General features: G+C 40.3%; 2 protein-coding genes across 2 annotated transcripts; both read right to left on the bottom strand.

Moving 5' to 3' along the window:
- Positions 1-686: 686 nt before the first annotated feature.
- LOC125233571 (uncharacterized protein K02A2.6-like) lies at positions 687-4,326 on the bottom strand. Its single transcript, XM_048139630.1, has 2 exons — positions 4,199-4,326; positions 687-3,782 (listed from the first exon to the last, which is right to left on the bottom strand). Exons 1-2 carry the CDS (start codon positions 4,201-4,203, stop codon positions 995-997), a joined length of 2,793 nt encoding a protein of 930 aa, XP_047995587.1. The 5' UTR covers positions 4,204-4,326; the 3' UTR covers positions 687-994.
- Positions 4,237-5,348, bottom strand: LOC125233835. The gene is made up of 2 exons (XM_048139973.1): positions 4,316-5,348; positions 4,237-4,254 (listed from the first exon to the last, which is right to left on the bottom strand). Exons 1-2 carry the CDS (start codon positions 5,087-5,089, stop codon positions 4,237-4,239), a joined length of 792 nt encoding a protein of 263 aa, XP_047995930.1. The 5' UTR covers positions 5,090-5,348.
- Between the last annotated feature and the right edge of the window lie 8,719 nt (positions 5,349-14,067).

Here is a 14,067-nt window from a genome sequence, read left to right as displayed (position 1 = left end):
TGTTCATACACGTGCCACGCTTAATATGAGCTTAATAAACAAAGTCGAACCAAAATAATTTTTAAGAAAAAAAAAACCGTCGCCTTTCGGGTTCTGGTGAAAGCTACTTGCGAATGTTGGATTATGTAGAAATGTGTAAGTATTTTTTAAAACTGCTTTTAATGCTTTAATTATTAGATGGAAACACAAATGAATATACGTATAACGTTAAGGTTTGAGGAGTTTCCTCAATTCCTCATGAATCCGATTATATTATAAGAAATCGAAGCTAGACAAACTTTGACTTCAAAACATATGCTTAACAAACATAACTAAATAAATGTCACTGTTCTGAACTTAAATGCATGCTTTTCTTACAAAAATACCAAAGTCACTATGAGTGTGCCGTTCAGGTTTGAGGAGTTTGGTTCTGGCCATCATCAGCAGTTCCACTGCACCAAATGTCACTGTTCTGGACGAAAGTGCATGCTGTTCTTATAAAAATACCAAAGTCACTATAAGTATGCCGTTCAGATTTGAGGAGTTCGGTTCTGACCATCATCAGAAATTCCACTGCACCAAATGTCACTGTTCTGGATGAAAGTGCATGCTGTTCTTATAAAAATGGCAAAGTCACTATAAGCGTGCCGTTCAGATTTGAGGAGTTTGGTTCTGGCCATCATCAGTATAAAGTCCAGGATACAGGGGGCTGGAATCTAGGTATTGGACACAAACACTTGATTCGATTCGTATGAGGTTTAATTCGAGACTGAATGGTTATAACTACCCTATCTATACATAAGTAAGTAATATAGGCGTACCCACATACATACATATAAGTTGGTACACATATATCACACCTCCCTTCTTAATCTTTAAATCTTACAGTAATTTATAACAATAATAAACATGAAGTTCTTTTGAAACAACTATTTGTTTTTAAACTATTTTGTATCTATTATCTACTCACTTATAATAACCTTCCTTACTTTTACCTATACTTCTCTCCTAAAAATTAATCTATTTCCAGTTTACGAATTCTGTTTGGTAAAGGCCTGAGGTTCAATGGGGATCGACGCTGTGGCGGTGGAGACGGACGTGGGGGAGGCACACTAGCAACACTTGTCTCATTGGCTTCCGCCCTTGTTACTTCCTCGTTTTGACCCGGTTGTGCGTTTTGCTCGCCCACTTCCGTCTGCTGGCTAGAGCGCGCGACTCCGTCCTCATTCCCTGACGACCGCTCTCTAGTCTCGCTGAGTTCCTCAGGGCAGGGTACAGTCGATAACCTAGATCTGCGTCTGATCTGATCAATATGCCTAAGAATAGGTTTACCGCTACCGCTATCCAAGGTGTATCTCCGTGAACCTTCGGCACCCAGCACCGTACCTTTAACCCACTTATCATTATTGGTGTAATCGCGAGCCCAGACCTCATCACCCGGCCGGAAATGACGTTGCGTACCACCTGCATGTTCGACCTGTCGCTGCTGAACCGACCTGACTCGCTCTTCTAGCGCCCCCTCGCTGCGGAGCAAGTCCAAACGCGAACGTAACGACCGCCGCTGCAAAAGCATCGCCGGACTCTCTCCCGTAGTACTATGCATGCTATTTCTGTACGCCATGAGATATGTCTGCAGTGCCGCGTCGATATCGATATGTTCTCTAATAGCTTTGCTAATCGCGCGCTTACATAATTTCACTGCATTCTCCGCGGCTCCATTAGACGCCGGATGATACGTTGGCGAAAAAGACTGTTTTATCCCATTCGTGTCAAGAAAGTGTTTAAATTCATTACTGGTAAACGGCGGACCCTGGTCTGATACTAATTGTCTTGGCAACCCAAAACGCGCGAAAGTTGCTCTTAGTTCTTTAATTACTGCTCCTGCGTTCGTCCTAAGCATTTCAAATATTTCCAGCCACTTTGAAGTCGAATCTATTAGTACTAAAAACGTTTTACCCTTAAAAGGGCCCAGAAAATCTACGTGTAGTCTACTCCACACGTGGGTCGAGTACGGCCAAGGACTCGGAGGCGAGTGCGCCGGTGCAGGCGCCTCCGCGGCGCATGTCTCACATTGCCTACACTGCGCCTCCACATCGGCGTCAATATTGGGCCACCAAACGTAACTACGAGCTAAGGCCTTAGTCTTGACTATGCCCATATGACTAACGTGCAGCTGCTTAAGAACTGTTTCCCTCAAAATTGTTGGCACCACAACCCGGTAACCCCACATTAAACAACCTCGGTCTACATACATCTCGTGCCGCCTTAATAAGAAAGGTTTTATCTCCTCGTCTTGACACGATGTCGGCCAGCCCGACTGCACATACGATAACACCCTACTTAATGTTAAGTCCCGTGACGTGGCCGTTTTAACTTGTTCGTTAGTAACAGGCAAAAAATCTTCGACAAAATTAAGGTAAGTCACATCCTGTTTTTGTCTCTGGTCTTGGACCCCCTGTGGAAGCCTAGACAACGCATCCGCACAATTTTTATTCGATGGTACATATTCAATTTCATAGTTGTATCCTGACAGTAAAATAGCCCAGCGTTGTAAACGGGACGCCGCCATCACCGGAATGCCTACTTTATCGCCAAAAATATACGTGAGTGGCTTGTGATCTGTCCTCAATATAAATTTACGACCGTACAAATACTGATGAAATTTGCGAATACCGTACACTAAGGCTAGCGCTTCCCTATCAATCTGTGCGTATCCCCGCTCGGCTGGGGTGAGCGTACGCGATGCGTAAGCGATCGGCCGTTCGCCCTCCGGTGTGAGGTGCGATATCACGCAACCTATCCCCACCCCTGACGCGTCTGAAGTGAGAACCAATGGCAGGGAACCCGAATAGTGTACCAAAACTTCACTCGAAGTTAGTACTTGTTTGACCTTGATAAACGCTTCTTCACAACTCGCGCTCCAAACAAATTTAGCTCCAGCCTTTAACAAATTATACAATGGTGTAAGTATTGTACTAACGTTTTTTATGAACTTCGCGTAATACATTATCATGCCTATGAACGCTCGAACTTCTGTCACGTTGCTAGGTGCGGGCGTATTTACGATAGCCCTTACCTTATCCGGGCACGTATGGACGCCCTCCTTGCTAATCACATGACCCAAATAATTAATCGACTCCTCAAAGAACGCACACTTATCTTTCCTTACCCGCAACCCGTACGCCTGCAATCGCTCAAATACTTTATATAAGTTGTCTACGTGAGCTTTCGTATTGCTACCAGTAATAATGACATCATCTAAAAATACGCCCACGTGCGGCAGGTCAGAAAATAATTGTTCCAAATGTCTTTGGAATATCCCAGGGCTAGATGATAGGCCGTATACTAAGCGATTATACATAAATAAACCCTTGTGCGTATTTATTACCGTATATTTTTTTGACTCATCCAGCTCAAACTGTGCGTAGGCCTGCGACAGATCAATCTTACTAAACCGTTCTCCCCCGTGCAGGCGTGCCAATAAATCCTCCACCCTAGGTAGCGGGTAACGATCAACCTCCAAAACCCGGTTCAAGGTCAATTTAAAATCAGCGCAGATACGTATGTTACCGTCTTTTTTTACCACCGGCACGATAGGCGTGGCCCAGTCGGAGCGGTCGACGGGGGTGAGCACGCCGTCGCGCACCAGCTGGTCCAGCGCGCGCTCCACTGGCTCGCGCAGCGCGTACGCCAGCGGCCGCGCGCGCAGGAACATGGGCCGGGCATCCGCGCGCAGGTGGATGCTGACCTTGCCACCGTTGAACCGCCCCAGGCCGTCCGCAAACACTTCAGAGAATCTGGAACTGAAAGCGCTATAATTAAAATCATAATCTATGACATTATTCACTTCACTGTACTCTGCCACGGGAATCAAACCCTTAATTATATCTAATTCATATAACCATTGGCGTCCGAGCAATATACTTTTGCCGTTTCGTATAACAAATAAATCTAAGTGTTTCTCTACGCCCCTAAAACGCACGAATGGTTTTATTAAACCCACCGGTTGCACCCACTCACCCGTATAATAACGTAGGTATAAGTTACACTTTTCTATCTTTAACTTATTAAAAACTGCCATGTACATTTTCTCACTTATACACGAAACGGCGCTGCCCGTATCGCACTCCATATCTATATCTAAACCTTGCACGTTCACTTTTATAATAATCGGTTTATATGCTAAAGCTGATAACTGATTTAAAGTTGTAATAATTACCTCATCACTATCTTCACTGAACATATTATCGTCCTTCATCACAGTGTTGGCATGCACTTCGTATTGCTCCGCCATATTCGGGCACATACGCTTTAAATGCCCCTGTCTATTGCATACCCGGCACACGTAACGTGCAAATTGGCATCCCGCCTTGTCGTGAGCGCCGCCGCACGCCGCGCACCGCTGGGCGCCGCGCGCCGGAGCCTTGCCCCGGCCGCCGCCGCCGCCGCCGCCGCCGCCGCCAGCGCGGCCGCCCCGGCCCGCGCGCTGTCCCGCCTGGCCTCCCGCCCAGCGCGGGGTCATCGCTTGGCACTCCACGGTGCCCGCTCCACTCGCCGGTCCCGTGCGACCCTCCACGAGAGCCGAGTCTTTTTCCGCCGCCTCCATACTGACCGCCAATTTGTACGCTTTCGCAAAGTCCAACGATTCTTCTGTAAATAACCGCTGGCGTATAGTCTCACTCTGCAGGCCGCAAACCAGCTGATCACGCAAGCTGTCCTCTAGCCAAGTACCGAAGTCACAATCTTTCGACATACGCTTTAACACGGCCACATATTCCGAAATGGACTCGTTCGCACTTTGCTTCCTGTGTCTAAACTTAAAACGCTCAGCTAAGATGCTCGGTTTAGGCTGTAAATGTTTTTCAAGTATCGACGTCACCTGTGCGAACGTTTTGGTTGACGGTTTATCGGGCGTGCACAAATTCACTAAAAGTTCGTAGCACTCAGCCCCCATCACTGTAATTAACGTTGGCACATACAAGGTCGTTTCAATTTCATTTACTAAAAAATATTGTTCTAAGCGGTCTATGTACAGCCTCCAATTATCCGTTCCAATTTTAAATTCCGGTATCTTGCCGACCGCCATTGTTCGCGCCGCCGCCTCACCCATAAAAAAAAAAAACTTGCGTTATCGTTCTCTCGCGCACAACAAGAAGTTATAATACCTAACACACGTAATGACCGTAGGTTCTAATCGTCTCGTCGCCACTATAAAGTCCAGGATACAGGGGGCTGGAATCTAGGTATTGGACACAAACACTTGATTCGATTCGTATGAGGTTTAATTCGAGACTGAATGGTTATAACTACCCTATCTATACATAAGTAAGTAATATAGGCGTACCCACATACATACATATAAGTTGGTACACATATATCACAATCAGCAGTTCCACTGCACCAAATGTCACTGTTCTGAACGAAAGTGCATGATGTTCTTATAAAAATACCAAAGTCACTATAAGCGTGCCGTTCAGATTTGAGGAGTTCGGTTCTGACCATCATCAGAAATTCCACTGCACCAAATGTCACTGTTCTGGACGAAAGTGCATGCTGTTCTTATAAAAATGGCAAAGTCACTATAAGCGTGCCGTTCAGATTTGAGGAGTTTGGTTCTGGCCATCATCAGCAGTTCCACTGCACCAAATGTCACTGTTCTGGACGAAAGTGCATGCTGTTCTTATAAAAATACCAAAGTCACTATAAGCGTGCCGTTCAGATTTGAGGAGTTCGGTTCTGACCATCATCAGAAATTCCACTGCACCAAATGTCACTGTTCTGTACGAAAGTGCATGCTGTTCGTATAAAAATACCCAAGTCACTATAAGCGTGCCGTTCAGATTTGAAGAGTTCCGTTCTGGCCATCATCAGCAGTTCCACTGCACCAAATGTCACTGTTCCGTACCTAAATGCATGCTGTTCCTTTATTAACACAAAAATCACCATATGTATGCCTTTCAGATTTGAGGAGTTCCCTCGATTTCTCCAGGATCCCATCATCAGAACTGGGTTCTGAGAAAAATGGGACCAATCTGTATGTATATACATTCAATCAAAAAAAAAATTTTCAAAATCGGTCCAGGAACGACGGAGATATCGAGAAACAAACATAAAAAATAAAAATAAAAAAAAACATACAGACGACTTGATAACCGTCCTTCTTGAGATATGAGGCGACGGTTAATTATACTTCTAAATTATCAGTTATTTACATTATTTAGATAACCTATAGTCACGTGTAAAATTTATCTCCAGCTCCAATGAACTGAAGACTTGTGAATTTTTTGTATTCTAACAATTTTAACATTGTTTTTCATGCGATTTTATTATCGCTTACCTACCTATTATTTTATACCAAAAGAAAAAATAACAGTTAGTTGACTCATACATTTAAATTCAGCTGATATTTTATGATTTCACGAGGTAGGTATATGTACAAGTATTGTATTTCAACAATACAATACAAATTTTACAGTGAATGTAGTGAGTAAGTGTAAACTAGAATTTTGATATTTTTCAGCAGAAAGTATACAATTTAAACGTATCAGACGGCGTACTGAGCTGCTACTTCATGAACAGTATACTTATCGGTCACTCAATATTTCTACGAATATATTACCATAAATATTTACTCATAATATTGCTGTAGTAGCCATAATGACCCATATTAGAAAGTGTTTTGACGTAGATCACGGCGCCTGCGATATGACGCCGCCGTCGCTCGATGACATCACTCACGCGCAGAGTTCACGTGTGCGATACGATAAGGAAATCAACGTATCGTGGAGGCAACGTGGAGCCACACCACACGTATCAAAACAGTAGTCGCAGAACTCGTTACTCTACTTATTAATATTAGTGATTCCTGTACTTGTATAAGGGCGGCACTCCACTTGTCCGAGATCTTTGTTTAAGTCGTGTCCTCGTGTCACACATTTTTCTGTCATTTTGAATACTACTGCAAGGTTTATTACAGCAGTTTGACAGGATTTCCATAAGACTTATATTGACCGGGATATAGACCGTGATTACCTTTTTGATTTTTGTCGAGCTCCCGATATTTCAGCGTTACCACCATCAGACCATCGAGTGTGAACGCGACCAGTGGTAACGCTGAAAGTGAACGCAGCCGACGCGCGCGAAGGAGGGTAGATCGCGCGCTGTCTATACAACTTTAACATCCACCCGCCTTCGTCAGTTTTCCGTGATCATGATGCATGCAACTGCGTCGAAATATCGGGAGCTCGACAAAAATCAAAAAGGTAATCACGGTCTATATCCCGGTCAATATAAGTCTAATGAAAATAACCGTGAATCATTCAAAACTCTTAGGATTTCCATAATTTGGATACTTAGGTTAATTGCTAATATTCAGGTAGGTAATGGTATAAGGATTATTTTGGTTTCTCGACTCGACTAACCTGTAGGTAGGTACTTAATTCAAAAATGAAAACGGTGCAAAACTTAAAACATAGGTACATATGTTTAACGTCATCTGTACAAATATAGGTACCTACATACATATTATCAATATCAACAAAAGACTGATTCTAATACTCATTATAATAGTTATTTGTTATACAAGGGGGCAAAGTTGTATTTTAACGCCGAGTGTGGAATTGAAAAACGAGCAAGTGAAAGGATTCTATAGTTGAACCACGAGCGAAGCGAGTGGTTCGAGAATAGAATCCTGAACTTGCGAGTTTTTTAACATACGAGAAGTAAAATACATTTGCACCCGAGTGTAACACAAAACTTTTCCCCTCACTATAGCGAGGAAACTACAACGCAAAAAATGCATTTATCACTGCTTCCAGTAGTTCCACAGGTGGTAAATCATCTTTATTACTAGATTCACCTACTTTTATCAATTTTACATCAGTTAATTTGACTTTATTCAAGGTCAAATTACTTTACCCACTAGTGGATAAAATGCGTTTTTACCCGCTGGTATTAAAGGACAAAACACGTGTTTCCGAGCTAGTGAGGGGAAAAATCTATTGTTCTCCTCAAGTACCCAGTTAAAACATAAAAACAATGCCAGTGCTATACCTGTCACGAGTTTAAGGCACGTGGGGCGCGCATTCGACACGCACCCCACGTGTGGTAGATTGAATGCGTTACCAGTCACAATGGACTAAGGTCCGACCGGGATCTCGGTCTCGGTCTCGGTCTCGGCATTCTCGGCCAAAATGGGCCGAGATTCTCGGCAAAACCGAGACTGCGGTTTTTAGCTTTCAGTTTGTTACATCGCCCGTTTGATATCCCGATTTTAGTGATTTTAGTAGGGTCTTTATCGATATTTTAAGCCAAAAACAAACAAAATACCTAGGTATAATTCATAAAAGAGTGTAAAATATTTACGATAGTTCGTGTCCCTTAACTTTGAATCATGTGCCTAAAAATACGTCAAAATCAAAGTAAAGTTTAGTAAAGACTTTCAAGGAAAACCTGGAAAACTACCCGTAGAAAAAACGATTCGACAACCTGTTTTATGATTTCTTACAAAAAGTCACAAAAAAATCAGGGTACCTATTAAACGCGCGTGTAAAACCTCTGAAATTGCATGCCTCTATAGGCTATGGCGACTGCTTACCACCGGGCGAGCCGTATAGTTGTTTTTGTCACTGACGTGGTCTATTTTGCTACGGTAGATAGGTAAGGAGTGCGGGTAGGTTTGGGTAGTTACGGAACCAAACACTAAGTAGGACCCAACATACTTGGTTTCCTGGTTAATAGGCGAATTTCGATTATGAAAACATTTTTTTGTAAAAATGGCATATTTTTTTACTGTTTTACAAATTCTCGGTCTCGGTCTCGGTCTCGGCCGAGAATCAAATTGAATCTTGGTCTCGGTCTCGTTCTCGGCCGAGACAAAAATATCGTTCTCGGTCGGACCTTATGGACCGAACAATCTTATCGTCTTTAACTCCATATCAAAGGCTTGCCATAAACGCTGAAGCTCGAATAAATTGCAGACATCTTTCTCTGTCACACTTATTACGCCTTCATTGAAATGAAAGAGAACGATACTCGTGATTTGTGAAGTGCGGTATTCGCGGTAGGCCCCCTGTAATAAGTAATAACACTAACAAACGTTGCGATCAACGCAGAGCCTCATTCGTCACGGTTTCACGAGACACGTCACGTGGTGCGAGCGTTTAGCCCTGACACGTAACAGCTAGGGTCTGCTAAGCTAATAACTATTCCCCGACACGAATAGGCCAAAGTGAGGTCTCATGCTTTAAAATAAAAAACCGGTCAAGTGCGAGTCGGACTCGCCCACCGAGGGTTCCGTACAAACTTTCAAACTCTCCAATTAAAATAATCTCATGTTTTCACATAACTCTAACAACTTGACTAAAAGACAAAAGTATAGGTACTAATGAGTATTATTGTGTATAGCGCCATCTCTCGGTGAATTCGCTAACTAATTTGCGCGACCATAGTATGTTGCTTTTTCAGGATTATTCTTTATAATGTTAACCGATTTAAACAATTTTTACTTTATTGGAAAGAAGATGATTTACGTAACATCTCGTATTAATTTGAAGTACTATATACATCCGCAAAGGTGGGTAAATTAAAAGTAAAAATCTGAAAAGTTTTTTGTGAATTAAAAAAAAAGTTTTCAAGATACAAAGACGATTATATTTTTCCTGTAATATTTAGCATAAAACCAATGTTTCCTAAAATTTTCATAATTTATCTTTGGTAAACTTCGAAGATAAGGGGGGGAACGGTATTTTTTTTACATTTTCCTTCAAAATTCTTTTTTTTCCACAACAAAAAAATTATAAAAAATAGTTTATTTACGTTCAATTTGAGCTCTTTCTAACGATACCCCACTTGACCTAGTAACTTGAAATTTACAGTTTACCCCCCTTTCATTTTGGCCATTTTCTACAATTAAAATTGATAAATTTAAAAAAATTATACCTTCTACTTGTAGAGGTTCACAATGTTCACAACCATTCCAAATTTCAAGTTGATAGCACTAGTAGTTCTCGAGATATTTAGGAATGTGACAGACGGACAGACCGACGGACAGAGTCGCACCATAAGGGTTCCTGTTGTACCTTTTTGGTACGGAACCCTAAAAAATTGACATTGTCAAATGTTGTCTTTACGAAGTCTTTACACTCTTACATATGCTAATTTAGCGTATGCTTTCCAAATTACGATAAAGGGGGATACAAGTTTAAAATTGTATTCGTTAATTGGGAGACCTTTGGGAGGCGTGCGCGGAACTGAAACCAACACGTGAAGTCTCTTTGATTCTTTAATAAAATATAAGCGGTATGTTGCCTTGTCCGTGTGTCGGGACTCGAAACACACGCAGAGGTATCACTATTTAACAATTGATAAAATCAAAAAAAGAACTGGGTTGAAAGGTGAAATTATCACCGTAACCTCGACTACAGTCCCATGCGGCAAATAACACGAAACATTGTACCTAGGTCGGTATATAGCTTTTAGTTTATAACAAAGAATAGATTAGAAGTAAACACGCTGAGGAGTTTATGCCTCCCTCCCTACTCCAGAAGAATAGTCTGCAAAAAATTTTATACTATCTAACAGGCTGCACTAAAACTATTTTTGACATGAGACCAAGTGATAGGTAAACATATTGTCATGCATCATGAATACCTACTTATGTATAGCTAGTACTTATTATAATAAATTTTATTAGATTCACTTATGTAAAAACAACAACTGATATGAACTTTTCTTAATTTCTATTCAAAGTTGTTTTAATGCAAAGTCTTTTTTTTATTATAAACTGACCTGACCTTAGTCGCACCTGCTGGAAAGTGACGACAACGCCAAAGTTGTAGCTCACTAGTTCAGTAATAGCCTATTCACTCTTGACTTGAATAGACCCAGATCTTATTCCCTACCGTCTCTCAAAATATCGACAGCTAAATAACTAATTTATTGGCTCCTTATACTATATGGCCTTTTAGTCTCCCGCTGGTCAGAAGTGTGCTCATATCATTCTCTCACTTTTGTCTCCACACATGGAGAGTAGTAACCATTGGGACACTGAGACATTTGAGTGAAAAGAACGACGGCCAATTAATTCAATAATTAAGAGTTCGCTAAGCCAGTACACGCAGCTAATGTCAGAATGCAGTCAGATGCATTTAGCGTAGCGACAGTCAACGGCCCCAGCGAAGTGTGTCAGGGCCTATCCTACACGTGACGGCGGCACGTGCGGCACAGTTCCACCGCACATGGGAAAACTGGCCGCACCTGAAATTAGATGCAGAGTTCTGCGAACTAAGGGCTCTTAACCGGTATTCAAGATATTTTTAATTACCTTTTTAACGCGTTTTATGTCGGACTGAATCAGTTTACGTAATAAAATTGACTTTTGGGATGAAGGAGATTCGAGGAGCATGAAAGCGCCGCGTTTTTTGGATCTTATGGGGAGGTCATATTACGTAAACGTAATAATATTATGAACCGCAAATAATGGACTTGTTGAGACAAACAGCTTAACCTTGCATTAACATTGTCTTAGCTGTTGACAAGGTCCACCAACAATAATAATAATCACTTGTCAACATGTGCAAAATTATTTATTTTTACCTATTTTACTCCTGATATTTTGGAACAGTGAGTAAATACTCAAGAGTAAATATCGAGTAAATACTCAGTATTTACTCAAAATACCCGTATTTACTCGTTTTTACTCAAATTGATGGGTATAAACTATTTCGCGTGCTGAAATGGAAATACAAATTAGAAATATTGGTGTATTTTGTTATCGACTACTAAGTTAAGTAATCAAATTTATATTAATTTTATTTTAAAGACGTGCTCTCCATACATGTAACTATTTTTCACAAAAATAAAATTCAGAAATTACCAGTGTGTTATACATCATCTGATAGGTCTTTAAAAATTAATTGAATGTTTCTAAAAAAGTTTTTTAATAATATGAACAGTTTTGGAATAAAACGATAATTAAGGCCGAAATAATGTTTATACCTTTATAACTTTCGAATTCGTTGTTGGAAAAATATCCAGAAACCGTCAAATTATTGGCCATATAATACAAAACACAAAACTAGTACTTTAAACGTCACCAGCTGAGCCATTTTTGAGTTTTCTTTAGAAAACCCTTAATAAAAGGTCGTAAGTGCCACATTAACAATCACTTCCGAACGTCATGCCGTTATCTAGAACATCAATTTCATTGAAGTCTCATACTTTTACTGTAAATACCTGCTTTTATCACCTACATAAATTTGCATATTTAATGAAAAAGGTGCCGTCGCCAAACGAATGTGATATTTTGGAAGATGCAAAACTGCTAACTAAACATTATCAACCAAATCTTGGGGCAACCACTATCTGAGGATGCAAAAAGTTTGTATAAACTTGTTGGCGTTAGGATTAAGTAGACGATAAAATGTATTGTCTCACAAAGATTACCTTTTTTTGACAAACTAAGACTCCCATAAGCTTCTAATAATATAAATCTCATTTAAACATGTCCACACAGTTAAAATAAACACGACTAAGTACTTAAATCTCATTTTTTAAATTATTTTTAGGTAACAGTTTATACTCACCCAAATGAGTAAATACGAGTATTTACTCGGTGCTTTGAGTAAATTACGGGTAAATACTCAGTATTTACTCACCCCTACCCATCTCTAGGAACAGCAGATTACTAAAACATACGTCGATAGTATATTTCAGACAAAACTGCATTTATACCCAGAAAAAGGGTCACAACGAGGACGCAATGCTCCCGGTTCGCAATGACAGCCATCAAAGCCCCTATCACAACAAATAAAATAATTGATAAATAGTGTTTATAGCGAGTATACAAAGCTGTAAATCTAATTTTTGAAGTGTATCTGCTCAAGTGGTGTGTGAGGTGAGTGAGGTGGTTTTAGTGTGTTTATTTGTAAGTTTTTGCTATGTTGTAATTAATGAATTGGTTTCGAATGAATAACAAAATAAAGAAAAAAAAAATGGAATGAAATGTTATCATTACGTTCGTTATAATACTTATAATAGACTTCAAAATATGACGTTTCAGGAGAAGCAACTCCAGAGAACTGTAAAGGAATTTCATACAAAACAGAAATGCCAGACTGGGAAGTAATATTTTTTCTATATTGTTATTCATAGATAGTATTTGTGCCTTTGACTTGTATGCTGTATAGGCATGGACTGGTAGCCTGTCACAATTTCGTTTGATGCAGTGATAGGTTGCTAGCCCCTCACCCACAACAGAATTGAATTAAACCATTTGAACCCATATTAGACTAAGAGCCCAGAGCCGCCAGAACTTTCTCATTTTCTCAAATGAGTAGGTATTTTTTTAAACTGCTTTTAATGTAAATCTTTGATTATTTGATGGAAACACAAATGAATATACGTATACCGTTAAGGTTTGATGAATTTCCTCAATTCCTCATGAATCTGATATCCGATTACTTATAAGAAATCGAGCTTGACAAAATTTGAAAACTCAATATGTAAGCATAACAAAAAGAACAATAATCTCCTAACAATCCAAATAAATGGATTATGCGACGTTCTTGCCAAAGTCACTTCTTCCTATTAGCAATTCTGGACAATCTGAATTCTACGCAATTAGAATTTCACCTCATTCGCTATTATGCACAGTTATTACTTGTCAACAGTGGCGATTCTTCCTGTTCGCAATACTGCACAATCTGAATTGCACACTATAGTTTTTGACCTCATACGGTATTGTGTGCAGGCATTATTTGTGTACAGAAGCGATTTTTCCTGTTCGCAATTCTGCACAATCTAATTTCCACACAATAGGTATTTCGCCTCATTCGCTACTGTGCGCAGTCATTATTTGTGTACAGAATAGTTTCTTCCTATTCGCAATTCTACGCAATCCGAATTCGACGCAATAGGTATTTTACCTCAATCGTTATTGTGAATTTGTATACAGTATAGTTTCTTCCTATTCGCAATTCTACGCAATGCGAATTCCACACAATAGGTAATTCACCTCATGCGCTTTAGTGCACAGTCATTATTTGTGTACAGTATAGTTTCTTCCTATTCGCAATTCTACGCAATCTT

This window comes from Leguminivora glycinivorella, chromosome 1 (genome assembly GCF_023078275.1).
Source record: "Leguminivora glycinivorella isolate SPB_JAAS2020 chromosome 1, LegGlyc_1.1, whole genome shotgun sequence".
Lineage (NCBI taxonomy): Eukaryota > Metazoa > Arthropoda > Insecta > Lepidoptera > Tortricidae > Leguminivora > Leguminivora glycinivorella.
This window is presented reverse-complemented; position numbering and strand designations above follow the sequence as displayed.

Excerpts from the sequence above, each read along its gene's own strand:
- LOC125233835 (XM_048139973.1), bottom strand. The coding sequence starts at position 5,089 with ATGGGTGAGGCGGCGGCGCGAACAATGGCGGTCGGCAAGATACCGGAA.